We start from the raw sequence: 27,102 nt of genomic DNA, 5'->3' as shown, positions 1-27,102 counted from the left end.
GGGAAATCGGACTTCAAAACCTTTTGTGCCGAGAAGGGACTGTCTTGAGGTGCAGTAAAAACACCTTATCTTCTGTGCATATTGCAAATTAAGAAGTCGTATTGTTAGAATAGATAAGAGTAAGGTTCCGTTTGCCAATTGTGAAACTTTGTATTTCATTATACAATATGAATAAAATATTTTGGTAGACTGACTGTAAAACGTAGCAGTTAATGTCCTTCAAGTCTTTACTTTTTCCAGACGTTAAGGTTTTGTGGAGTGAAGGTAAGGTGTTGCGTTGTGCAAGAAAACATTGTTAAAGGAAAAAGTAACGGGCCATTCCTGTGGTAGTCGCTCTTCTTTAATGAGAGGGGTTATAGGAGTGGGGTAGGACTCGCTTACTGTAAACTCGGCCCAGTACGCGGCCCATACATGAAGTGTATATCCCTTCCGCTGACCAGTGAACGAAGAGACAAAATTTTGAGACTCTGTCCGGACAGCAAAGGGGGCTAGTTTCTTAAGAATTTGTGGTACTGCGTCGGTAGAGAAGTGGAAACGATTACTTGGAAATAATCGTTTCTGTCCGAGAGGGGGTTGTTGCAGACGACTTGTTTTTACTGCAGTCAACGAAAATCGAATACGATGGAAAGTTCCATTTCCGTTTTGGTAAACCTTTGAAGAAGCATATGACGAGTAGCCGTTGCATGCGTTTTGTTTTTGTTTGTCTTGTGGAGAGGAACGATTGCGTGATGGGAAGAGAGATTACATGATGGGTGAAAAGATTGCGTGATGGAAGAAATGATTGCTTTACAGAAGACAATTGGCGTGAAATTATTCCATGAATGGACTTTTTGAAGACGTTTAGGAGAACCACAGAGTGATAGAGGAGGATATTCATTTCCTGGATCGTGGAGGTGAAGAAGACGGTATGCCGTCCGGCCCAATCAAATTAATGACAACCTTGAAATATTGGTAAGTTGTTTTGTAGCTTTGTCGCTTTTTATTAGAGTTCTTCCAATTGAGCTATCGAGCTAACCGAGTGCTGCTGTTTCATTTTCTACAAGCTTATAATAAGTACACTACGAATTCACAAATGACCAGCTCCCAGTTGGCTTGATAGCTCAGTTGGTAGAGCACTGCACCGGCATCGCAGAGGTCATGGGTTCAAATCCCGTTAAGATGGATAATTCGATCAATACATATGCTGATAAATATTTCGTGTACTTTCTTGTTTCTGCGCTTGTGTTTGTTTCTACTTTCCACAGAAAGTTTTTATTGTGCTTGTGTCAACAGTGAAATCCAGGCTTTAGAAACAATAATATAGGACTTCATCCCGTGAGCGCACCGAATCATGAATAAATAAATCAACTTCGTTTGACGAGGGTGACGCTTAACAGTCTATTGCAACTAACAAACCTGTGGCCCCCAGATTCCGGATCGAATTGGAATTTGGAAATGTTGATTTTTGAGGGGAGGGGAAAACTGGAGTACCCGGAGAAAAACCTCTCCGAGCAAGGACGAGAACCAACAACAAACTCAACCCACATATGACGCCGAGTCCGGGAATCGAACCCGAGCCAGGCGAATGCGCTCACCACTGCGCCACCCCATTGAATTGAAACTGCATAACGGGAAAAGTTTGCATACAAATGCGAAAAGTGGCAGTTCTTCACCTATTAGTGTAAAGCAGCAAGCGGGGAAAGGATTAGTTTTCAAAATCTGTTACAGGTAAGTCGGAGCTTGTCAAATCCCCACCCCACCCCTCCCCGATCAAATGTGCTCTGGCCGTGTATTGTATTCCTTCCCTTCCCTCCCTTCTTCCCTTCCCCGTCCCCCTCTGCAACACAAACCTCCAAAAATTTTCTTTTAATCTAGTTATACAAAATACGTCTGCTAAGAACATTCCTTGAACATGAAAAGTATTCTAAAAAACACATCAAGGTTTTCTCTACATACAGTGCTAAAACCATATACGATGTGCACATGATTTAAGAAAGACTACAACCCCAATTTATGAAATCCAGAAGCATTTAACCTATGTTTCAGTGAATATATGATGATAAAGCGGTTTCCTAAATGCAAAACAAAAGTTGCGGTATTTTAAGGATAAGCCGAAAACGATACGATTATCAGCTCCAATCGTTGTCGAGAATTTATCCTTTGCATTGAACGATGACGTCACAACATACTTTGTTGATCACGACACAATATCGATCACGCGATAAATTGTCAATAATCGAAATCTTATCGTATCGATATCGGGAAAACCATTCTCTCCTTGTTTCCTCGAGAAAGCGCTCATAGCACTCATTTCAAATTTTGTTTCCCGTTTTCGACCTCAATAAATCTATTTTGATTTTAATTAGCTAGTTGCACTGGGCAATAATCCTGGAGTGGAAGGTTTCCAATTTGTTTTGTTTCATTTCTCTGTAGAGCGCTAAGGTGCGCTTTATAATCTGCATAATCAGAAGCCCATTGGGTACCCTGCTAACAGAGGCTAAACAGGCGAACGACGCGAAATACCAAAGACGCGAACACCTTCGTACATGCTAAAAACAAAAAGGAACGCTCTGCTAGCAGGGTGCCCATTGAGTAGTGGTCTCCTGGCAAAATACGGTTGCCACGACAATGCCAATGTAATGAGCCAATCAAAACTCGACACAAAAACGTGCACGCGGTGGCAAGCGCGGAAAAACGCCCGAGGCAATCGCGATTAGATTTGGTGTGTTGAAATCAAACGCAACCAAATCTCTTCAGAGCCTTGAATCACCTTAGTAACCTTCGAAATTTCCAGTATTAAAAGGTATAGGGTTTTCTTTTCGGCAAATGTCAGGCTCGAACTTCGTAATGCAAGAAAAAACAAAGAAGAATCCTTAGACGAACAGTCATTCGCGTGTTTTCCCCGTATAGTTACTGATGAGGATTTTTACCGATGCCTGGGCCCCATGCAGCAGTGCTGTGGACACCAGCTCATGCATATTCTTGCACAGGCCACTGAGCATGGTCGTGAAAGCGGCTGAAGCTGGCGGGGGGAACCTGGAAGATAGCTTCGGATGACTGGAACGATTTTCTCGGTATGTGGACCTGAAATAACAACAACAAAAATCATAATTATTATAAATAAATATAAGCAAGGAAACCAGTTATATTAAAGGTTTGTGGCTCTTGAAAAATAATTTATCTTAAGTTTTTTTGTGTGAAGAAGTTCATCGTTTTGGTATCTTTATTAACCATGTCTCTCACATTATAGTTTATCCTTTAGCTCTTTACCGTTTCTCCACGGTAGGAAATTATTATTTTGTCGGGTTATCGTTAGCCTGAAGGGAGTTTTCCTTTCCTAAACTAAGAGCTAAACAAAATGGTTTGTCCTTTAAACCATCCTAGCTGCATTTTTGTTACCGACCCTCGATTCCAAAAAGTATCTCTACTCAAGCCCTTTTTTTTATCTCTTAGTTCCTTGGAGTCACGTGCCTGGTACAAAGGTCCCCTATTTTTGCACGTGATGGTCACATGTAAGCCTTCTCACCTGATGGCTGGCAGTATGCCCATCGCTTCTCTTTGTCAAAGTTGGGCGTGGTTGCACACCAGGAACGATTAGTTTTCGGATCAATCAGACAACGGTTTACTGCAGCACTGCGGAAGACGAAAGGAAGGGCACAGCACTTTCCACTGTAAGTCCTGACACAAGTTGCCACTGAAATTAAGAACACATTCAGTAAAGAAAAAAATGGCTCGCCAACTTTAACGAAATTTTATCACCAGGATAATTTTACCGATGTATGGAACGTGTACACTCTCCTTAATCTCAGTGCGGCGAAATTGGCGTTAGCCACAAAGCGATACACAAGTTTTGCTCCTGGTTATCTGAGAGGTCAAAATCCTCTTTTTATAGACTGAAAATTCAAAATATTCCTTTTTGCATAGTACACTTACGGTAATTGGAACACCTTCCGTGAAATATGGGAGGCCCTATGTAAATTTCTTAACGTTTGAGTTAAAACTGAATCTCACCGGGGCAAGGTGTTTGTATACAATTCCTGCTCTCAACAGCCGGTTCCTTGCAGACCCTCCCTGGTTTACACGAGCGTGTCCTTGTCTGTAAGCTCCGTCCACATGTGGCCCCACAAGGTCCAAAAGCGGTCCACTGTGAAAAGTTCTCGTCTCCCTTGCCGACGACAGCCTTTTTGGCTGCTTCCATGGAGGTCTCGTATTCGTCTTCTTTGCGACGACGTTCAATTTCTGCGAGGATAAATAGCTTTCTTGTCTGTCTTTGGTCGGAATTCATTTACTTGCCATAAAACACATTAATGTTCAATAAAGATATGGCGAGGAGGTCTCAAGAAAGCATCGGGCTTATAAAACGAAGTCACCTCGAAAACACAATAAATACAAAATAGTGCTGCGTTCGTATGTGTGGCATGAACAGATCAGAATTCTTTCAATAGAAAATTGTACATTCGTTTCTTGAGAGGTAGGAAAGCTAGATGAACCAGTGATATATGCATGGAAGAGGACCTAAACTGTTTAAGATTAGTACGACAGGCATGTGGGCGATAACTACTTGCTGTTCTAGTGTCATAACGATGTACTTGACTGCTAGTTACAAACAAATCGGGAAACGTCGGAGGCAATAACTGGTTGTGATAGCAAAACATAAATTTAGACATTTCTTTGTTGTGTGTTTGGCGGTTTGCCAGTGCCAACGACATGTTTAAAACCGGTCATGATAATGAAGGAATTCGTAACCAACGTTTCATCGTCCTCTCCACATTTGAGCGCACAAGTGCTCTTTTAGTGCGCCGACCACAATGGGATACGTGGGAGTACTAAGTACAGTGTCCAGCAGTATTATTAGTAAAACTGCACGATGAAGAATTCATCATTCCACCTCAGTTTACCTGTAAGTTAGCAAGAAAGTTTAACGGTAAACCCGTCAAACCGAGAAACTACGGAGTAATATGGGATCCTGCATTGTAATTTGCTGTCATGTTTGTGTGTAAGGCCCTTACGCGGAAAATGACGTAGTAGTAAAGAAAATTAGAGTGTTCGATATTAAGGTCACGATTCCGCCTTCGAGAATCGATGTCTGGCTGCCTACTGGGAATTTGAAAGAGAGAAAGTTGAGGTTATGCAGTTGCTAAACTTCCCCTGTGTAGAGCGGGCTATGGGAAGTTTCGAAACGCTCCCAGAGGGGAGAGGTGGAGGGGAATGGTGGGGGGAGGGGGGGGTACGTTTCCGTCATTACCTACCATCGTTTGAAATCTGTCCGTGGTGCGACAGTAACAGACTCCTAAACGGCAAGTCACAACTTCCCGGCGTAACGGCGATTGCGTTATTATTGTTGAGTAACACTTCGTTGTCAATATCGTCTGCGTCACGCGCGTAGAATATCACGTGGTGGTGCTTTCGTGGATGTTTGAAGATGGTCTTAAGTTTGAACGTCTCAGCGGTGATGAGATACCCGCCAAGTTTCATGCTGGAAACCAGTTTGACAGGCTTGCGGATCTTGTTGATAAACTTCAGGCTGATGCACTTATCTGGAAAGGGAAAATGCTGAAATATTAAACTAAATGGAATGACAATTCTGCGATAGACTATCTAATCATTTTACTTTCTTTTCTTTTTTGAAGAGGTCAGCCTCGTGGTTTTGTACCTCTTCCCAGAGGTCCACTTCTGCCTTACATTCCGAAGGCATTAGCCATCTCCGGAATTCACAAAAACTAGAGTTTTCTTTAGCGAATGTCGCATCAAACTTTCGAAACAGAGGAAAACTAATTTCTTTGTTTTTGGAGAGGCAAATAAAATGCTTACAGCGGTTACCAATAACACGCGACCTACGGCATTCAAAAGAGTCGGATAAAGTTGCGTTTTGCTGGACGTCAATCAAAGAAAAGCCGTTGAAATTATTTTGAATTCTGACAAGATTCCAAGGTAACCCTGCAAGAAACTAAGAATTTTACCTCACTAAGAGAAGGTAAACTTTATTTAAATTGATTCTTCATCCAGATCAAGCGCAAATAAAATGTTTTAAAAATTTCGATTTTCACTGCACGTGATAATTTGCTCACTTGCAGGCATCGCTGATTTAATTGTCAGGTGTGGCGATTTCGAATCTTTCATAAAAAGAATACGGCTTCGTCTAAACAATGCGCATTTTTTAGATAGTCTGTCTTGGAAATCAGCTTTCATAAAGTTTACCATCCGTCAGCGGATAAAACCGTCAATTTCTTCGTTCTGTTGCCTTGAAATGTTTTCAGAATTTAAATTAATTTCAACGGCTTTTTCTTTGATTGACGTCCACCAAAACGCAACTTTATCGGAGTCTTTTGAAGGCGTTAGGTCGCGTGTTATTGGTAACCGCTGTAAAGTGCGAAAAAACGAATTTTCGGAAAGCCAAGCCATCTCGGAAATCTGTAGAATGTGAGTCCACTTCCTAAAACTTTCTGCAACTTATATTTCATTTAGAGAATCCGAACAGATAAGGCTTAGGTAGCTTTGAAATATGTTCCTTTAGAAAGGCCAAACAACAACCTGGGAACAAAGAGAACGTCATTTGAAGTACTGTGATTTAAAGGAAGCCTCCACTCTTGTAATAAGTTAATGTTAAATTGTTGAAAATACAATCTAATTTCAAATTTCGGTGGAAAAGATAGAAATAATATTTTTGTGTCGGACAAACAGAATTTGATTATCGCCTATTTTTCGTTTTAATTTTCCGGGCGCCGCCATCTTGGATTTCATGACGTAATACGGTTGCTCAATTGTTTTAAACAAAAGAACTTCTGCTTACTAACAATAGCAGCAACCGTATGACGTCATGAAATCCAAAATGGCGGTGCCAAGAAATTTAAAATCGAAAATAGGCGGTAATCATTTCTCATTTTTAGCACACTTGAATGACACTTCTACTTTTTAAACTAAAATTTAGAGAATTTAGACACATTTCCAACAATTTACCGTCAATTTGTTGTCGGAGTAGATGTTCTCTTTAATATTCCCGTGGAATTCCCCAGTATAAAGTATAAGAAGGTAGTTTAACATTCACTCTTTTTCTCATCTCCTCTTCGTACCTACCGTTTTTATCTGGTATCTTGCTCGACATGTCATCCTCCAGCTTAGCGCTGGTTTTCTCAATGAAAGGTTTGGTTGGCGTAATGCCGTGAAACAAAGCGCTGTTTCCCACTAAACTCTGTTTACCAACTGATGCCATTCCTCTCCAGCTTTTAAAGGGGTAGTGATAGTTGTAACCGCTGTTAACCAGTGGAGCTTGCTTATACGCGAACTGTGGACGTTGACCTTTCATAGCAAACGAGTTTGCCAGCGGTCTTACTGGAGTGACACGCTCAGGAGCAGTTAAGAAATTAGGAGCACGAAAGCTTGCTTGCGGGCGCATTTGTTGTTTGAGGTAATTTACAGGACGGTGAAACTGTTGCTGTTTTTGCTGTTGTTGTTGTTGTTGTTGTAAAGGCAAACCAACTCCTTTTGTGAACTGTAATCCCATTTGATGATTTTGTTGGTTATTAACTCCGCTTTTTATTAATCCTAAGGCTTTTGCTGTAATCTCGGCGAGCTGTCCTGGAAGTGCTAACTGCGCTGGCCCAGGAAGGCCGTTAACTGTTTGGTGAAAGTTGTTGCCTTGAGTTTGACCGATTGGAAATTCAAAATGCAGATTAAATTGGCTTGGTCCATTCTGATTTGCCGCTTTGTTCGGTCCAATAGGTAAATGTAGTCCATTCTGATTTTGTTGCAGCGCGGGGCTGCTTCCCTTGTGTAACTGATTTGGTGTTCCTTCCGCGACATTGATTCCTTTTGCTAATTTTAGGTTCTTTCCGTTCGCGAGTCCCGTTTGTGTTTGTTGCGCATGCTTAGCTGTCATGAAGGCGCCCTGTAAAGCGTTTTGAATGTGAAGCGCCGCTGATCCCTCATCTGCAGACTCAGAATAAGGGCTCTTCTGTTTTGACAACCCCTTTTGGTTTCCTTTATTTGCATTACCCGATGCCTCGAACTGATTTTGTAAAGTTACTGTGGCATGGTCCTTCAGTGTTTTGTTGTTGTTCCGCGTCAGACTTGTCGCTTTATGGGAAGCCAGGATATTCGTCTTGTTTAGTAAATCGATATTTGGCTTCAGCGTGTTTTGCGTGACGTTCGTGACGTGCGCGTCATTTGCGTTTTTCACGTCAGGCTTTGTGGAATTTGCAACTATGTTATTACCCGAAGCTATATCCATGGGTTTAGCTGCACCAGTGTTTTTAACAGAGGTCGAATTTGATAACAGCTTAGGCTGTTGCAGTTTACTAACTGTCGCGTTGCTTTTGCCGACACTTTGCTGATCGTTATTGATAACGACTTTACTTTTACTACCACTGTTAAAATTATCTGCTTTTGCCAGATTTTCCGGAGAAACGTCGTTTGAAATAATGCCCGTAATGTTATGAATGTTGGTCCTCACAGTACCGTTTTCATCGGTTGTAATCTTCTTTGTTGGGCTGTTTGTTACTGCCACTGACATGTACAAGCACCCCACGAGAAAATCGTTGCTCCCGATTTCGAGTTTCTTCGCCACAAGGCCAAACGCACTTTTTGTGTCGTGACACATAAACCAGCCTGGATGATTAAACAGCTCGTATGCTTCTGCTCCTTTGGTTTGAGTCTTCCTTTCAATGAAGGTTGCATCCTTCTCTGAAAAACAAAAACAAAAACAAATGTATTGTGTTACTTTTAATAGGTCGTCTTGTTCGACATAACTTTCACACAAGTGCAAAGCAACGGTAGTGCGAGATTATCTTCTGATACGGCAGTGTTTCGCCATCAGCCTTTGGTAATACCATTAATTGTGTTAGTTGCAAGATATCCTTTTCTGTTGGAAAACGTCTTGTGCAATTGTTTGAACTGAAACATTTCCAAACTGGTATATCTTTAGACCAACCTACAAAAACGTTTCTTAACAATCCAGATGTCTTCAGCTCCTCCAATTTGCATTTTAAAAACCCCCTTTTTTTGCTACTTTTGTGTATTGTTAGTGTTCGCACATGCTCGCGTGGCGGTCCAATTTTCTATTAAGGCTTACCGAATACTCCCGTGGGCTTCATCTTTTCCAAATGAAACTTGTAATTCTTGTACCGAAGATAAAGACCCGGATGCACAGCAGATTCTAATGATACACTTCCGGGCACGTGTTCGAATCCAGGCCTATGAAAACGGAACGCGTCCGCCTTGTCGCCAAGGAAGGCAGACCTTTGGTCCGCCATGACACCTTTACCATTCTCCTGAGGCACCGGGCTGCTCCCGGTATTATTTTGCTGAGTTGAAGGTGGGATCAATTTAATGACTGTGAAGTTTCTGCTGGCTAAAATAGTTGAAACCGGATGGTTAGTGGTAATGTTGTGATGGTTAGTTGAAATTTCTCCTTAGGATGCCATTGCAATGCCAAGCCGAATGGCGATGATGAAGAAAAGAAGTAGGGAAGATGAGGAAGATAATCTATTGATAGCAGTAACACAAAAACATCAAGTTTTCGATGAACAATTTTATCACTCAGTCAGTCACCAACTATTAGGCAAACTTGTAAACTCAGGAAATCATATATCGGTAGAACATAAATTATGGAAAATATCGTATGAAACACGTTCTCGCTTAGATCGAGTAGCAGAGGCCGCCATCTTGTTTTTGAGTAAAATACGATATGCCGCTGACTCACACGCACGGGCTCGAAATCGGCTACGCAACGGCACTATAGCTTTCGATACACTGTCCTGGGAGCTCGAGCGAGAAACCAACCAGCCAAATATAAAAACTATTTTGTACTGAATGCCCTCAGGCTCTAATAATACATTATTGCAATTAAAATGTCAATTTACTTCTTTTTACTATTTGCAAAATTGTCATTAGCTTCAGAGAGCAAATAAATGATGGTAGTATATACCACACAAGTGAATAGTACTTTTCGTGGGCGAAGATTGGCTAGTTCGAAGGTGATTAGCCAAGTACTATTCACCTCCGAGCAGCCGAAGAGAAACAAGATGGCTTCCCGTTTCGCCACGGTTACTTAACTGACTTGAGAGGAAATTATTTCGATAAGCGAGGCGGCTGCTATAAAAGATACATAAATGACAACAAAGTTTGGTGGACGACATTAAATGGTAAGTTATTTAATCTTTTCAACCTCATATTGTAAGGCGAAAAATGAAAATACAATCCCTTGTTTACGAAACTGCCGAGCACTAAAATTACAATGAAAACAATGAAACATCTAATATTTTTCAGCGTGGTTTCAACAACAAGACGAATCTCACAGAAAAAATTGAAGAAATGACACTGTAGAACCTGAACAAGCGTCTCCAAAAGTTTTGTTTGTCTGCAAGAAAGCGAGACGGAACTTTCTACAATTAATAAGAAATCGCTTACCGCGTGGCGCGCGAGATTTTAAAATTTCATACCATTTGCCGGTATATTGTCAGAAATAAACTAATTTTTTGGTTCACCAGTTGTTCAGCTTGTGTGGTATATACTAAAACAATTATTCACCTCAGTGTCGGTGAATAGTGTTGGTATTCTAGTTTGAACAGATCGATCCCTGGGTTATGCTTAGTCGGACAGACGGCTCGCTCTTGGTTTCTGTCGACTACGATACTTCGCCAGACGGCCTTAACCGACGAAATGAACGTTACTCATGAATCATTTCTAGTCTATTTAACTTCTTCACCTACATGTATCTTATGAACGTTCAGTATACGCTATGTCATGTACAATAGTTAACTATTAACTATTTATGTTTACTCTGGCCCTGATGAAGACTAGTGGGACCCCTTGTGGTACTAGTTGAAATGTTGACCTAAATAAAATTGCCCAACCAAATTGCCACCCCCGCGCGCCCCGTGTCCTTCAGGACCCAGTTGTTCAAAGCCCGGGTAAGCAAATCCTGGGTTAACGTGAAGTTTGATTCGAGTTTAATTGCTAGTCAATAAGCATTTTTCCAGGAGATTTTTTCCCTTCGGTTTTGATTTAGACTTTGCTTTACAATAAGCTTAAAAGCAGCTGCTCAAAACAAGTGACATGAAAACCTCTGTTAATTATTACACGGTCGGGGATTAACGTTAATCAACTTTCGAACAACCGGACCCGGCCAGGTGGTTTGTCGGGAAGTTATATCCTCCAATTCGAACTGGATGGTTGATCTCATGGCAAATTAATTAGAAAGGTTCACACGTTTGGTGTCTCCTGACCGGAAAAACGTAGAAACTGACCCTAAGTTCTCAGTAATTTTAATTTTCTGACGTTTCTCTTGTTTCCGACTATCGCTGAGTCTTCAAACTACAGTTTGCAGTAACTTACAAGCCAGTTTAATTCATCAATGTTTTGTTATAAGTAACACTTATATTTAGCCTTGGCGTGAAGATACTGAAAGGTGTCACCAGAAAGCGCAAAGTCTCCTTACTTTCGGATCATTTTCCAAGTGCGTGCCTTGTTAGGCGAGGTTTCAATCTTACAGCCCACTTTTGCTCTGTAATAACGATATCAATTCACGATTATGCTAGGTTATTGCACATTCTAAACGACAACCAAACATTTAAACTTATTAAATATTGATTCGTGTTTGTATTTCTTGTTTTAGTTTGTTTATATTATGTTTTAATGTGTGACTGGCATAACACGATTTCTCCTATTTCTCGGCAAAGCTCTAAGAATTTTATCTTACAAAAAAGAAAGTTATAAACATTTTACCACAAAGAAGAGGACAGAGTCTCATTTATTCGAACATGTAGAGGGAATTACCACCGGCTGTACAGACCGAGCTATTGTTTAACGCCCTTAAAACTTAACCTCCCTTTCTTCTTAATTATAATTGTTTTGGTTCTCTACGTGTGTTTAATTTACGGATCATAAAGTTTGAAGAAATGTAAAACAAAAAAAATCGTGTGTTTATGAATGGTGAATTGAAAGGCAGATCTGGAATTTTGAAATGCGACCTCTGTAAGCAGATCCGTCGAGAAAACGTGGGATATTTCAGTTGTATTCCTTCGTATTGCCCATGAGGATTCTCGCCCGAATTGCTTTTTATCTTTCGTTCTGAGATGTTCCACCGCGAATTATAAGCAAAACAATTGAATCATCGTTGATCTTTTTCTTGTTCTCTGTGCTGCTTAATTCAAAAGGAATTGAAATAGTTCCTGGCGTGGGAAAAACGTTTCTTTGAAAACGCCCTAACTGCGGAATATCTGCTTGGAAGCCTGAGTTGCGGTCGCAATTTTGTGATCTTCTAGGACTCAAAATTTCGAGTGTCGTTAAATTTTTGTTCTGGCGTCCTCTTACCTGGTAAAGCTGACACCGTGAAGAGATACAAAAGCGTAAGCCACACGGAGAAATGAACAATCGGCGAAGCCATTATCTTTAAATTCCACCTTGTACCGTTTTGAATCTTCAATCTTTGATTAATCCACTCGATTTTTCGCCGTTACAAGAAGCGTAAGCATGTCTCCTTGGGCTCACTTGTGTCGATAAAAGCCCTTTTGAGAGGGATTTTCAATGTTAAGATTTGCGTCCCTGCTACCTGCTAGTTTTACCTGAGAAATCATGACTGTTTGGGTTCACCTGACGTGATTTTGACGGATGAGCAAACCATATATATATATAACCTGTCGTTCTCGGTTGAAGACTATGAAAAATTGCCTCGAATCGTACAATCTTGGACGTATTTTACGTCTTGTAGCAACACGCTTCATTAATCTTGTTTAACACCGTAATTTAATACTTTCTAAGTTTCCACTTGAGGAAAAATTGGGGAAAGGCAAGCGCTACCTGTTGTTCTTCTCAATAACTCTGATTTCGAAATTAGGTGGTCACACTTGGGATTTAATGCAAGAAAGACTCAATAATAAGACCACAATCCGCAGTACAATCAATGGTTTTTTAGACTTCATTAGAAAGAGGCTTTTCAAAAAGTCAGTTCATCGCGTATTGTCCGCTGGTCAAAGTGTATCTTAGTAAAGGACTTGATATCCCTAATATTAATTTTAATGTAATTATCATGGTAGCTCTAAACGATTCCAACCGCAACGTTGATAAATAGAAACAAAGTGCCATGTACCACAATTTATAAACCACAAGTCAAAAGTAAATAAATTCTGTTTCCTAATTAAGACACATTGAAAAGGTGATAGGCCATTTCCGAGTTGCTTTGAACCTCATTTCGAAAGCGAGGCTACTAAAGTTCAAAGCTTTTCATGTGAAAATTAGTTTTCTTTGCTTATGAATGAAAAACCATTTTCATAATGAAAACTATGCACCAAGCCTTACTTTCATAATAAGGTTCAAAACAACTCGAAAATGGCCTATTGTCATTTTAATCAGATAATTTAATCACATTTTAAAAGGTTTTGAAAACATAGACCGACTCGATGTTTGGAATCAAAATGGATGATTCGAGGTGTATCTTCAGGAGGGATAGCAAAGCGAATTTAGAATCATTTTAGTGTGAGACATATCGAATGGAGAATTGTAAAATTTCAATTTGTATTTTCCACTACTCTGGTTGCAAAATCGCCACAGGCAGCCCAAGCTCGAGAGAGCGGTGTATGCCAACACGAACAAGAAAATATCGCTTTCCGTAAAATGCCTCCCCGTTGGTCGCATGCAGCATCAGTTGTGGTAGTGGACTTTTTCTCGTGTTTGCGACTCTGCCTTAAGAGGTCTACCTTTGGAAAGCCTTTTTTGCGAATGAAATGTTCTGTTCGTGAAGAAATAAAAATTAAAAGAAACAACAACAATTTTTACTTTTCGAGGTAAATTTTTGATTCCGCGACAAATGTGACGTGTGTACGCCCGTGAAAAAAACAAACAGACAAACTAACCGCTGACCAAATGCACCTCACCTGCTGACTCGTACGGACAACAGTTCTCCGCACCCTCTGCACGACAGAGATGAATAACTTATTCGCTACGTCACTGGCATGCGGCCAGGAACGTGGGCTCAAGCGCACGGTATGGAAAACACAACCCAAGTTTTTGGGTTTTCCCTTCCGAAAGATCTAGGCGATGTACAAGGTGCTCAGTTTCACGACTCTCTGGACACGATGTTTACAAACTTCAAGCCCGAGTTTCTCGCCAATAGTGCACGCATGCGCAGGCGTTAATCAACTCTGTCTTTCGAATTCCGCACAGCAAAACAAAGGAAGAACAACAACAAACAAACAAACAAGCATAATAAGAAAAGAACATTTAACATGCAATTTTGCTTACAGTCAACCCAGGTCACGCGTGAACGATATTTTTGAAATTTGAACGGAGTTTTGAAATTTACATGTCAGTTTTCAAAATCGTCAACGAGATTTCAGAGTTCCCGTATAAATTTCCCTAGCTTAATGACAGTATAAAGCTATGAATTTTTCTTTACATTGCAAAATTGAATATTTCAAGAATAACAATTGTTTCCCAAGTATTTTGAATCTTTTTTTCAGTTAATGCATCTTTTTCGGATCGATTTCCAGAGAGATGTCCAACATTTCATTCACACGTCGGACATTACAAAGAGAAATTCGAATGTTCATTTCATTCTTGGAATTACTGTTCACGCGTGACCTGGATTGACTGTAAAACATTTCACCCCTCAGCTTGACCTTACAAATGAAAAAATTTAAAAAATTACAGAGGTTCTTTAAAAGTGCTCGAATACTTGTTAAATTCTGTCTCGATACAGTAAATTTAACTGTAAAAATTCGAAAACGTTTTGATTAATCCCATTCAAACCGGCTTTTCAATATTTGGGTTCTTTTTCTTTCATCGAATACCACAGTGCAGGGCGACCGATAAATTACAAATTGTTGCCATCTAGCGCCAATTTGAACAATCTTTTCGGCCCTGATTAAATACAATAAATGTGGTCAAAACCAAATCAGCAAAGAAAAGAAAAAGGTTGCGCGTAATGTTGCCGGTATCTTGTGGCTACTGTGATTTCAAACGTTTAGCGCAATGTTGCATTTGATGTCTCACCGTGTATTCGGGCCTTAACTCCGCGTTTACTAAAAAAATCGCGCCATTTTTTTAACCAGTCAGAAACCAAACCAATCATGACTTGTTCCCATAACTTGACGTTATGTTAGTATAATTGTACCAAGTTCTGATTGTTTATTGGTTGATTATGTGGTTTATTTTTGTTGCGATTAAGAGAGTGGTTTTGGTTTAACGTCATTCTGTGATAAACCGCGGCTCTATTTTTGTAACCAACGCGAATCGGTGATTTGACGAGCTCGCGTTTTCCCGCGCTTGGCACCGGTTGCACGTTTTGGCTTTGAGTTTTGATTGGCAGGTTGCGTTATTTCTGTTTGTTGCGACTGTTGGGACAGATGCAGTAACTTTAGGTGCGTTAATTATTTTGGTGCTATTTCGAAATAGAAATTCATGGAACAGACGTTGTTCATTTTCTTTTGGAAGCTATTCTGTTTCAGAATGGAAAGAATAGTATTCCGTTCATTCTGCTCCTGAACGCAGAATGTTTCTAATGTGAGATAATCGTTAGAAAACCGTGCTGGGTTTTACATAATATTTAATTGCTTAAAATGCTAGTCATGGACGACCTTTCGGGTAGAGTGATCGTATTTAAGGTGACTCCATTCTGCTGCGGGCTAAAACTGCTCCTTGTCCTGGAAATTCTTTGATAAACTATAATTTCTGCCAGAAGTATAAAGAAACATCCGACGCTTATCACGGCCGTGTTGAACAAAAACCCTCCAAACTCGTCAAGACCCATGCTCTGCGCGACCACACCATGATGTGACATTTTACATCTTGACGTTGTCCACTTGAGAAATATATCCGCTATAGTGTCCTGTGCTTTCAGTTTGTGGATTGCATGAGATAGTGGATGGTACCAAGAAGAGTTTTTTGGTAGAGCGAAAGCTAAGCCCGACAGATCGAAACTCATTCCGTCGTGTTTGAGTTCGCAGTTAGGATCGTCTTTACCAGCGTCTGTTTCTGAAATGAAGGCTGTCAGTTCTCTGTGAAAAGAAAAAAAGGTGAGTTGCTACGGGTTGGTATACTTCAATGCATTTGTACCAGTTTTTGTTGTTTTTGTTTTGGACACATACTTCCTTGGGAAGTAATTTCCCGTGATTTGTATAGGAAGTCGCGAGAACGTGAGTTCATTTCGATTAACGCATACGAGTAATGTTTTAACAATTCTCTAATTTGGGCTGGTCTCAACTGGTCTCTAGGGTTCAGAAATTTGGACAGAATCAAAAATTGTTTACACTTGGTGCTGGTGCCAGGTATTTGCTGCGAATTCTAACTTGTTCATTGCGCGTGTGATTGGTCAGAGTGAAAAGTTTAATTTGGTTTTGCTTTTACGACGCTCGTTTTAAAAACACTGTAAGGCAAGCCCAAACAAATGCAAAATTACTGGAAAAAACTGATCAATCATTTATTTTTTTGGTAAAGTTTTAATGATATCAACCTTACCCTGATATAACTTTTTTTACTCCATCGGAGAAACTTTCCACGTTGTATCTTTTCATGTTTTCGTAGATCTTCCTTAGCCTGGAACTCTGGCTCTTTCTGAAGAAGTCCTCGGTGCTGGTGTGCTTTATTGTTCCAAATGTGAATCCTTCCGGAGGATCTACTAACTAAGGATACGGACAAGAACATCATCTGATCAGTTGTAAGTATTTATTGTTTACTGATTCCTATAACAGGGCTATATAGAACGGTTTTTAATAGGCCTTATCACGGTTTTCGACACCATTTTGACGAGCAGGCAAGCACGTCCTGAAATAACAGTGTTTGTATGGAAATCCGATGTCAAATAATTTTCATAAAACATCACTTCTGAAAAATTCATGAATTGGAAACCTTTGGCATTATGCAAACGATTTTACAGAAAATAACTGAGGAATGTAGCTGTGCTAGAAAACCTCTTTTTAGCATTTTGACATTTCCATACATTTGCCTGTATAGCGATCCAGCCGTGCACTGCTACTAAAAATAGTTCGCGGGAAAAAAATACAGGAAAATGTATGGAAAGTTCAAAACACGACTGGTCGCTTTCTGGCACAGCTACATCCCTCCATTTTTTATTTTTTTTTTTTTTTGTTAAAATCCTTTTTCTAGTGCCAAAAGTTTCCAATTCATGAATTTTTCAGAAGCGATGTTTTATTAAAATTATTTGATATCAGATTTCCCTACAAACACTGTTATTTCAAGACGTGTTTGCCTAGCTACTCGTCAAAATGGCGTCGAAAACTGTGATAAGGCCTATTGAGTGTCAGAAGACCAAAACTAAAGTACTGTGTCCAATCACAACAAAAGCAAACAGTACAATGAACCAATCAGAATTCGAAGCAAATACATGTAACCGGCGTAAAGCGCGGGAAAATGCGTGCGAGCAAGTCCCGATTGGTTTTGCTTCTCATTGGCTGAAAAAGTGGCGCGAATTTTGCTGACCAATCACAGGGTGAAGCAAAGTAAAAGAAAACGCGAATCAGTTTCGACACTTGATTGAAAACCGCTCTATATTGTCTGTCGTTTTAAGTAAGGCACTTAGGCGCCATCCTTTTTTATAAGGTAGGGGTGGTGGAATTTATCCACCGAACTGTAATTTTTACTCAACCGCCTCCCCCCCGCCCAGCCCCCCGTTCGGAATTTCAGTTTATTCGGACGACTCAAAGAATAAGTAAGAGAAAACAAAAACAGTTTACACTTCGCATAGCCTAAGAAACAAAAGCTGGAAGAGCCGTCTGCTCTCGCAGGCTAGACTTCGCATTACTGTTGATTGTTTCCATGACGTTGCCCCTTTAAACTTTTAAGAACCAAAAAAATGCGCAGTCATGTCCCCTGGGAAAGGAGATATTGTGGTCATGTATTACCTACCTTTTCGTCCCCGATCCCTGATACGACATTCACTTCATCCACAGTGATGAGAGAAGCAAGTAAGTTTGCTGTGTACGAACTCACAAGAACCAAACCAGCAAAGTTCGCCACCACCATCAAAAACGGAACTGAGTAAGACTTGGCTTGAATTTTCGTGAGCGGTACATGAAATACATTTCCATAAACGTACATTATGAATTCGAAGGGAAGAAGATAAGAACTTTTGTGTTTTCGATAGTAGTATAATTTTTCTATCGTCCATACAGATACTACAACAGTGCAAAACGCTGCTAGACACATTAGCCATAGCTTCATGCTAAACGATTTCATCAGTCGCATATCGCTGATAGATTCCGCGAAGTTTTGGTTCTTCGATTTGGTCCTCTTGACGAGAAAGGTTAAAGCCGTGCCTATGTACGGGGTCGTGAATCCGACGTACTCCGAACGCAATTCAGTCATCGTAATCAGCCCGAGCGCAAGGTCGGCAAATCCTCGGTAAACATCGCCAATCATCCCGTTCATTTGTTTCGTGATCGGGTCCACTGATCCATACTTTCCATCAGCAACTAAATAAAGATCGAAGGTAAATTCTTCAATTTCTTGAAGCTTGATCAAAATATCGATCATCACACCGTAACAGCACTGAATTTTTGCAGCACCGTCACTTCGTGTCCTCGTGTTATTTCCAGCGCTGGGGGAATTTTTATCACCCGATATGAACTGTGTACACGGAACCCTGTTAGCTGGGCAACTAGTGCCCAGTCTGCTGCTGTAATCCACGTCATGAATGATTGTAAATGGCTCATGATGGATGGATACTATTCTCAAATGGCGCGGCCTGGGTAGGTCCCCTGGCAGGAAGGGCTCAAACATATGTGGGGCATATTCAGGTGTCAGTTCTGGGGACGCATGTCCTATGATGTACCACTTTAGTCCCCCTTCAGGCGGTCGCATGGCCTTGACGATGGTGAATTTGAATGAGGTGCGTTCTCCGTTAGCGTTAAACCGAACAGATCCTGTTTGTCCTAGAAAACTTCGGCTTATCATCTCCCTGTAAAAATCAATCAGTCATAAGTAAGTGATATGGAAAAATACTTCACAATTTCGTACTTTCTTATCTTCTACTTTCTCGGATAAGTCTAACTTTTAGATTAGAGCGGTTTTCAATATGAGTGTCAAAAGTAATTGCGCGTTTGCTTTGGTTTTGCTTTACCACGCTCCGTGATTGGTTAGCAAAATTGGCGCCACTTTCTCGATAAATGAGAAACAAAACCAATACAAGTCGCGACTTGCCTGCCCGCGTTTTCCCGCGCTTGACGCCAGTCACATGTATTTGCTTTAAGCTCTGATTGGTTCATTGCGCTATTTACGTTTGTTGTGATTCGTCACAGTAATTACTTTGGCTTTGGTTTTACGACACTGAATTGAAAACCGTTCTAATTACTGTAGTCGGTTAAGCAAAACGGTTTTATTCCAGCTTAGTAATACAAAATTTTTTCGGTCGCTTTTTGGCTCGATATGGTTTTGTTTTCTTACAATGGGCCTGGTCTTCAGGAACTGCCCAAAAGGGTATTAGGAATATACCCTCGTTAAAAATATATACTATCAACATGAATGTATTGTCTGGCATTTTCAAAATTAGGCCTGTTTCAGACGCCGTGCTGCTTCTTAAAGTGCCCTAAGGACGAAAATTTCGTTTTCCATCTTTTTGCATTTTCGTGTAGAATATGACCTTCTTACTCATGTTACCAAATTTCAATCCTTTACGGCGATTGGAAGTACTTTTTTTTTAGCCTTTTATTCGAGATTTCACGGGGGCGCCATTACTTGGCCTTGTTCCGGAAGTTAACAAGGCCGCTTGGCTCAAATTACAGGAAGTGACGTCATTGGCTCAACACGAAAAATTCCACATGGCTAATTTTCATATGGATTCTACTTCATAAACTGTATTCTGCTGTTGCGAACTAAATAACAGCAGAATACAGTTTATGAAGTAGAATCCATATGAAAATTAGCCATGTGGAATTTTTCGTGTTCATAGGCGATAATGATTTCTCATTTTTAGCATACTTGAATAATTATTATTTCTACATTTCAAACTAAATTTAAAAATTTAGACATTATTTCCAACAATTTAACGTCAGTTTGTTTTCAGAGTGTACGTTCTCTTTAACGGCCATTTAAAATCCTTTCGGTTACCTGTAAAGTCGCCTTTTATAAGAAGCAAAAATCTCTCCCTCAAAGCATTTCATTCTCGTGCTATGCGATAATCCTTGTAGGGAACGCTCCAAGGCCTGGACAAAGAGTTTGACTGAGTCCTTTAACAGTCCTTTGTAAAACTCTAACATACTGTTATTCCCAGTTGTCTGAGCCTTCTGTATCCCAATGGAATCCTTAGGAAACTCCGTGGCTTCCTCGCCAACGGCTATATCAGTGAAAATCCACACGAAGTCTCCTTTTAGAATTCTAAAATTAAGTTTTCTGATGAGGAATATTATCTCAGCACTCTCAACGCTCGTACAGTGCACGACGATTAGGCGGATTCCACTTGCACTGATGGCTGCCAAACTAGCACTGAGCTCTTCCAATAAGGTGTCTGAGTTGAGAATAATGCATCTTGGTGATGCTGCCTGTGGCCCGTTGCTTGATAGGTACTGGGAGAGGTACGAGAATAGAGAATCGTCACGTGACGAATCCGTTGTGATGCAAGCGAATCTGCTCTCCTTGAATTCCACTATTACGTCAGTAAGCACCCTAGCTTGTAAGGCTTCTGTGGGTAGCATTGAAACGTACAACGCGCCTTCCTGCAAAGCAACAACAACAGCTGCTAGGTCGTGTATTAGATCATCAATTTTCCGAAGGGCAAGCACGCAGGAATAATTTTTATGAAGGTTACGACTTTTTTTAGAGTAAACTTGTTCGGATGAAATTTCATCCATCACAGAACCCGCTAGTACAAAAGAGTGGGTGTGATATAGACACGAAAAGGATACACTGAATATAACTAATTGCGGACTTGTTTGTGGTTAAAAACAGTCGGTGTACTCTCAGAAATTCAGAATTTGTCTTACCAACTAAAGGTTTTGAACAGTTGCATATGGCAAACACAGCATAAGCTACTTAGGTCCTTTTATTTGGTGAAAACTTACTTAATCACTTCATCAAATCTTCTGAATCTGTACGCATCTTCAGGAAGCGTATTAAATCACCTGAATTATCTCAACTGTTCGATAATACTTGTAGAGACTGTTTTCTCTGCAACAACTGATTCCGTAATTATTTATTTTTTTATAAGTCTTATAAGTTTTATAATTTTTATAAGGAGTATTGATCGATCATTATGTATACTTTATGATGTGAAGTAGTTACGTGCCTTTTAACACATTGTATAGTAGTATTGCTCGATCGTTAAGTATATTTTATAATGTAAAGTAGTTATGTATCCCCAATCAGCGTACATTCTAGAACACCAGATGCTACGACCCATTAATAAAATTTTTTCTTACTTTCCATAATTTCACATAACTAATTACAACGTGGCAAGAAATGTAAAAAGTAACAATATAGCTAATTACGACGTGACAATAAATAGAGAACATATAAGTAATTGCAAAGTCACAACAAAAGTGTAAAATATAGCTAATTACGACGTGACGATAATAAAGGGACGGAACAGAAAATACATAACGAGTTGACAAACAAAACTAAATAGCCAGTGAAAGATTTATATGAAAATTTGTCTGTTGAGTGAGGGTTTTTTTCAATGAATAAGCAGCGCTTCCTTGATTTTGAGCTGGAATGGGGTGGAGGCGGTGTCCGAGATGGAAAAACAATACTCAGAACATAGAGCTGCTTAGTCGACGCCTCAATTAAAAGTGTAAGCACAAAATAAGGATTTTCATATACTTTTGTTTATGCTTTGGCTTATGCGCAGTGTGTCGCCCCATTTTAAATGAATAAATTATGATCACAATTCAGTGTAAATCCACAGTATACATTCTTCTATCCACTGTTTCCCGTAATCGAATTGGAATTGTTCGCGTAAGTGTGTTTCGCTTCTGCTTGTTCTCTTGGCTTGTGAGTCAGCTTATGTTGGAGTGTAAACAAGCCTTACCGTGGAATAAAAATACTTATGTTATATTAATAACACAGCATAAATGTTTCTCTCCGGTATTCCCGTTTTCCCCCTCTACAAAACCAGGCACCATTCAATTCTCCACCGTTGATTTCCACTTCAAGTCTAATTTATTGATTCATCTTAATTCATTCAAAACATTGCATAGTTATAGTTCAGCTCCACCCACGAAAAGCAAAACTAACCGAGTCGGGTAGAGCTACAGCATCGTTCAAGCCCGTCATTATATTAGAATTTTCACACAATTATCTTATCAAGTGAACTCGTGGTACATGGTAAGCCTGTTATTAGAATAACGAGCTAGCATCGATTGATTGACTGACTGACTGATACACTAACTTATTGATTTATTGAACGGTGAATTTATGAAAATTTATACATACTGAGCTGCGGAAAAAACATTGAATTAGTGAATGATAATCGCAGTTATATACGTACGCAACTTAAGCAGTTGCGAAAAGAAAGCCCCCAAAAAATTCATGCTTCAACGGGATTCGAACCCATAACCTCTCCGATACGATACCGGTGCAGTGCTCTACCAATTGAGCTATCAAGCCAGCTGGGGGCTGGTCATATAACTGCGATGAACATTCACTCATTCATGATTGATTTATTGAACGATCGATAAAGTTTGGTTTTCACTACCGACGAATACGCAAAGAAGTACAAGAGCTTCTAAAACCTTTTCGGAACTCAGCACAAGACAAGTGCCAATCAAACCATTTCAATCATTACACTTGCGCATGCGTTCCTCAGTGTTTCTATGGGTTCCTGTGTTTGCAGTGGTGGCCGCTTTCTTTTGATCTACAACGCCAGGTAAATTACTCCGAGGAAAAGGCTGGGCTTGACACAATTTAAAAGTGCTAAGAACCCCGTTGTCACTTCAAGAGGGCTTACGTTAAGTACAATATTATCTGTAATTTTCAATGAAAATTTAACAGCAAATTTTAGAAAGAAGTAACTATGCTTACGTAGTCGATCGGCTCAGTTGAATAAACATGCATAGCGCCTATCGTATTTACACAGTCGCCGGAAGGACCCGGGAACTGAAGAGCCGAAGCTGTAAACCTTTTCCACAGAAAAAGAAGTAGAACTCGCTTAAAGAGATTTCCTTGTTGTATTAATACCTCAACCTATTGTTTTTGTTCCTGTGATGAAATAAAAGGCGCATGCTTTTCAAGTACGTACGCAAAACCATGCTTTCTGTAAATTAAAACAACGCGGGCAGTTTTTTCTCGAGAAGAACTAACAAACGCAAGTTATTTAATATGCTAAGATTTAATTCAATGTCAGTGGCCTTTTTTTTCAATAATTGCTTATCGCTAGAACTTCATACAGGGAATAATTTTTACTTAAAAAGCGCTCCGGCTGTTTCAAATAAGCCATTAACGAGCGGAATTGTCAATAAATGCTCCCTTCTTTTTCTTGCTGCCGTACAATTGACGTGTCCGTTTGGACTTAAATTAATTATTTTTCTTTCTCACAGCACGAGAAAAGAAGCGATTCACATGCAAATTTCAAAACTTCTTATTCATTTTTTTCTTACCGTGGGCGGAGAATTAAACGCAAGTGTATATTCAATGCGGAAAGCCAATTTGTAAACCTACAAACAAATCATTCGTAGCTAGCTTTGAACATTGCACTAAAGCGCACTAAATTAAGTTAAAATTTTAAGCTTGAGAAATTTCCCCCACAAAGCGGATGCAGGTGATAGGTTTTGAAATAATAAATAAAATCAATTGTCGTCTTGAAAGTTAAACTCAACGCCGCAATTGATATGAAGGCTTAATGTCTCTAACTAATATGATTGCAAGATCCCTGACTGATATTGCAATATGTTTACCGCCACTCAAACCGTATGTGATATTTATCAAATTTTCCGTTTGGTGTTGCGCTGTTTGACAAATCATAGCACTTATAAGCATATGTCATTTCAAATATTTATACGTGTTATTATCGTGCAGTAACTCACAAAGAAGCACAAAATACTGCGTTATGTCATTTCACTGGTGTATGCTTACCTTATTGTTCCGGTGGAGTTCTTTCGTAAGGCTTTCAATCCCTATTAACGGTACATCACTTTTGCTCAGTGCATGTACAAGGACTTGATTTTTCCACGATGGTAGAAAACTCACCACCACGCTCGCATTTCCCTCGATAACATTTTCTTTGATTTTTGTCCAAGCTGAATGCGGTGTTTCCTTTTGCTTCCATTCCACTATAACTCCCTCCAGATCCACATTCAGATTGAGAAGAGAAGAATTGACGTTCTCCTTCAAAAAAACATCAAAAGCTGTCTTCAAATAATCTCGTTGACTTTCCTCCAAAATAAACACAACTTTCACAGCAGAAGTGGTTGCATTTAGGTAGATACGACTCTCACTTATCGAATGAACTAAGAACAATGCGAAGGAACAGTTTACAAATGATCTCCAAAACATTGTTAAAGTAACATATGTTTCGCCCAGATTACAACCGAAAAGCTGAAATTGAAAGCGTTATGGAAAAACTCGCTAAATATAACCGTTGACTCCATTCAGTGTCTCTTCAAGTTACTATTGTATGCCGGCCGCTGCGTGAATTTTTTCTCGGCCAACCGAAGTTTTAACTTAACGTTAACCACATCGTTGAAACCTGCTAATATCGCATGATGGAGCCACCAAGATTCGCAGACATCGTCAAGTTAAACGATAGTTTCCAGATTGTTGATAGAAGAATACGTGTTTAAAACTCCACATGCACCTAACGCAATATTTGCATTACAAACAGGTGAAATTGCAAACTTTCCATTCTCGCCTTTCTTGGTTAATTGAGTGACCGAGAATCAATTGACGAAAGGGTCTTCTCAGTTTTTTGCCACCTACAGATGATTTCACTTTCGCCGTAAAAGAACCATCTCCTTGTTCATTTCTAATGTCTTCGACGACACGACGAACCTTTCGACTTAAAAAAAAAATGGTTTCAAGTTTTATCGTCTTTGCAATTGTTTGTCGCTAGACTTTCTTCGTTTAGTGCACAACACCTTCATCTACTTAGCAAAATTACAACGCGGTGCCGTTGAACCCTCGAATTCAACACACGGGCTGATAAGCTCAACATATACTCATAGGTAACCGGAAATCTGATTGCTTGATTGCGTCCTGATTGCCTTCTCGTCCCTAAGGTCTCTTCAAAAGTTAAATTTAACGCCAACTATCGATTTATGTGCCGGGCGAAGCCAATTTGGCCTTCAGTAAACTTGATTCAGTATGCGATCTCCACGGGTAACGCCACCTCAAATTATAAACCGTTTTATTGCGGTAGCATTTTTTTGGTAGGAAATGCAGCATGCTATGGAGATTTCGCACAGACAGTAGTAAAACTGAAAGCTACGGCCGGGCTACAGGAGTTGGGACGGGTGAGTCAAATGATTTAATTTTCTGTAACGACTTCACATCAACATTAATTTATTTTTCAGTGAGTCTGACAAAAAGCAAGAAACATAAGTTTAAATTATTCAAACCTATCATTAGTCATAAGAACAAGTTGTCGCTTCAATTTGTTAATTAATTTTCGAGAAGTCGCCGTGTATTGTTTTGTCCAATGAAAACTCGAGACCTTTGAGTAGTGTTCAACTTGTAGCACCCCAGTTAATACAACAACCAGCGAACGCCTGTGTGTTCCTTGCATCAGTTGTTGGAAGTAAATTCATATAAATATCGTACAAGTCGCAAAATTTTTTGAGCCGCAATTAATACAAGGTTTCAAATTTCACCCTGCCCTGCAAGCACTGATAAAGTGTCTATGTTGTAACTTCTGTTTTTTTTTTCTCTTGAAGCAGAATCTACAAAAATATATTTTAAAAAAACCAGAAACGATAAAGAGAAACCCATGGTAGCGTGGTAATTTTATCTAAAAACCACCCGCAACAATCAAAAGTACAACTAAGGACCCAGAGGGAGGGGGCACTCCGCAGAATTTTTGGTGGAATGTGCACATCGGTTCACCTATTTCAGACCAAAATATGTAATTTTCCAGTACCTTTTTTCAGGTCTCGGCTGGCCTCTAAATTCATACCAATTTTCAGACTTTGAGACCAAAATGGTTAAAATCTATGTTCTATTTCAGACCAAAACGGCTCAAAACTCATAGGGCCAGTTATTTAAACAGAGTCTAACTTAGGCCTCGGCTTAGGACAATCAGTGGGCTTCCAAATCTGTTTATAAGTGTAGTCTGGGATGCAAGCCTTCTTGTTACCGTCTGCAGCAGACAATGTTTAGACATGACTGTTGGCAAAATTGAAAATGGCTTAGAACGTGGATTTGTTAAACACCGTCTAAACTGTCTTGTAATAAGACCCATATCCTTTGGCGCCCCACATACCTATATGGTTTATGAAGAGGAGTACATTCCTCCCCCCCCCCCCGCACCCCCTCCCCCCTTGCACACCAGACAGCAAAAACGTTTCTTAGTTATCTTAGATCTCTAGTGTGTTTCGCCCGCTATACTAAATCAGTATTCCTAACCCAAAAAAGTGACTGTCCATAGGCTGTGTTCACACTGGCTGTACCAGGTTCGGGATCGGTAAGAAACCCCAGCCTGTGTTCACACTGAACCTGCGGTCCCTACAAGTTCCGGACGGCTTCCTTCCGTGATCGAAAAGTCTGTACCTTTTTTGTCTTGTTATGAAAAGTCTGTACTGCTTCAGAGGAAGGAACGACGTCGACTTTAGATCTGTGCCGCTTAAAATCCGGACCGATACTGAGTGAACACGTTGTTGTAAATATGTTTAAAAAACCAACTCTAGAACAGAAAAACTTGAAAATGCGTAAAAGTAAAAACCTTAAATATAGTTACGGGGATGAACCCATGAGGCCTGTTTTAATTTTTGAGTATAAGAATCAATGTAGTCTATCCAAAAGAAAGCTTCTTGATTTCCTCAGTTAATTGTATGAAACGTCCGACTCTGTTATGTCTTTATAGTCTTACCACCGTATGTTAAAAAATCTAAATACAATGTCTTTACTAGTCTTAGAGTCCTAACATATCTCCAAGGAGACCTCTCAGTATAAGCCCGGGGGTTTCTTTAGGTCTCCTCGCCACTTCTTACTTCTTCTTAAATTACTATTATTATTCACTGTAGACTTATGTAA

General features: G+C 39.9%; 2 protein-coding genes across 2 annotated transcripts; both read right to left on the bottom strand.

Annotated features, from left to right (window-relative positions):
• Positions 1-1,830: 1,830 nt before the first annotated feature.
• Positions 1,831-12,934, bottom strand: LOC146466782 (uncharacterized). Its single transcript, XM_085126713.1, has 7 exons — positions 12,289-12,934; positions 9,047-9,325; positions 7,054-8,658; positions 5,229-5,516; positions 3,991-4,218; positions 3,506-3,673; positions 1,831-3,063 (listed from the first exon to the last, which is right to left on the bottom strand). Exons 1-7 carry the CDS (start codon positions 12,359-12,361, stop codon positions 2,906-2,908), a joined length of 2,799 nt encoding a protein of 932 aa, XP_084982839.1. The 5' UTR covers positions 12,362-12,934; the 3' UTR covers positions 1,831-2,905.
• A 1,225-nt stretch (positions 12,935-14,159) lies between these two features.
• On the bottom strand, positions 14,160-25,338 carry LOC146466781 (glutamate receptor ionotropic, NMDA 2B-like). The gene is made up of 6 exons (XM_085126524.1): positions 23,992-25,338; positions 20,035-20,639; positions 17,836-18,886; positions 16,429-16,592; positions 14,564-15,968; positions 14,160-14,209 (listed from the first exon to the last, which is right to left on the bottom strand). The coding sequence occupies exons 1-5, from the start codon at positions 24,409-24,411 to the stop codon at positions 15,518-15,520; spliced, it is 2,691 nt and encodes an 896-aa protein (XP_084982650.1). The 5' UTR covers positions 24,412-25,338; the 3' UTR covers positions 14,160-14,209; positions 14,564-15,517.
• Positions 25,339-27,102: the final 1,764 nt, after the last annotated feature.

The sequence above is a fragment of the Pavona decussata genome, unplaced genomic scaffold, assembly GCF_977016875.1.
Source record: "Pavona decussata unplaced genomic scaffold, jaPavDecu1.1 SCAFFOLD_140, whole genome shotgun sequence".
In the NCBI taxonomy this organism is placed as follows: Eukaryota; Metazoa; Cnidaria; class Anthozoa; order Scleractinia; family Agariciidae; genus Pavona; species Pavona decussata.
This window is presented reverse-complemented; position numbering and strand designations above follow the sequence as displayed.

What these genes read in the sequence shown, in the direction of transcription:
- LOC146466782 (XM_085126713.1), bottom strand. Translation starts at nt 12,361, where the DNA reads ATGGCTTCGCCGATTGTTCATTTCTCCGTGTGGCTTACGCTTTTGTAT. An exon ending in GAAGCCCACGGGAGTATTCG is followed by an intron (nt 8,659 to 9,046) that starts GTAAGCCTTAAT and finishes TTTGTTTTTCAG; the next exon opens with AGAAGGATGCAACCTTCATT. An exon ending in TATACAAACACCTTGCCCCG is followed by an intron (nt 3,674 to 3,990) that starts GTGAGATTCAGT and finishes TCTTAATTTCAG; the next exon opens with TGGCAACTTGTGTCAGGACT.
- LOC146466781 (XM_085126524.1), bottom strand. Translation starts at nt 24,411, where the DNA reads ATGTTTTGGAGATCATTTGTAAACTGTTCCTTCGCATTGTTCTTAGTT. An exon ending in AACTCCACCGGAACAATAAG is followed by an intron (nt 20,640 to 23,991) that starts GTAAGCATACAC and finishes GTTGCTTTGCAG; the next exon opens with GAAGGCGCGTTGTACGTTTC. An exon ending in GTAAAAAAAGTTATATCAGG is followed by an intron (nt 15,969 to 16,428) that starts GTAAGGTTGATA and finishes TTCTTTTCACAG; the next exon opens with AGAACTGACAGCCTTCATTT.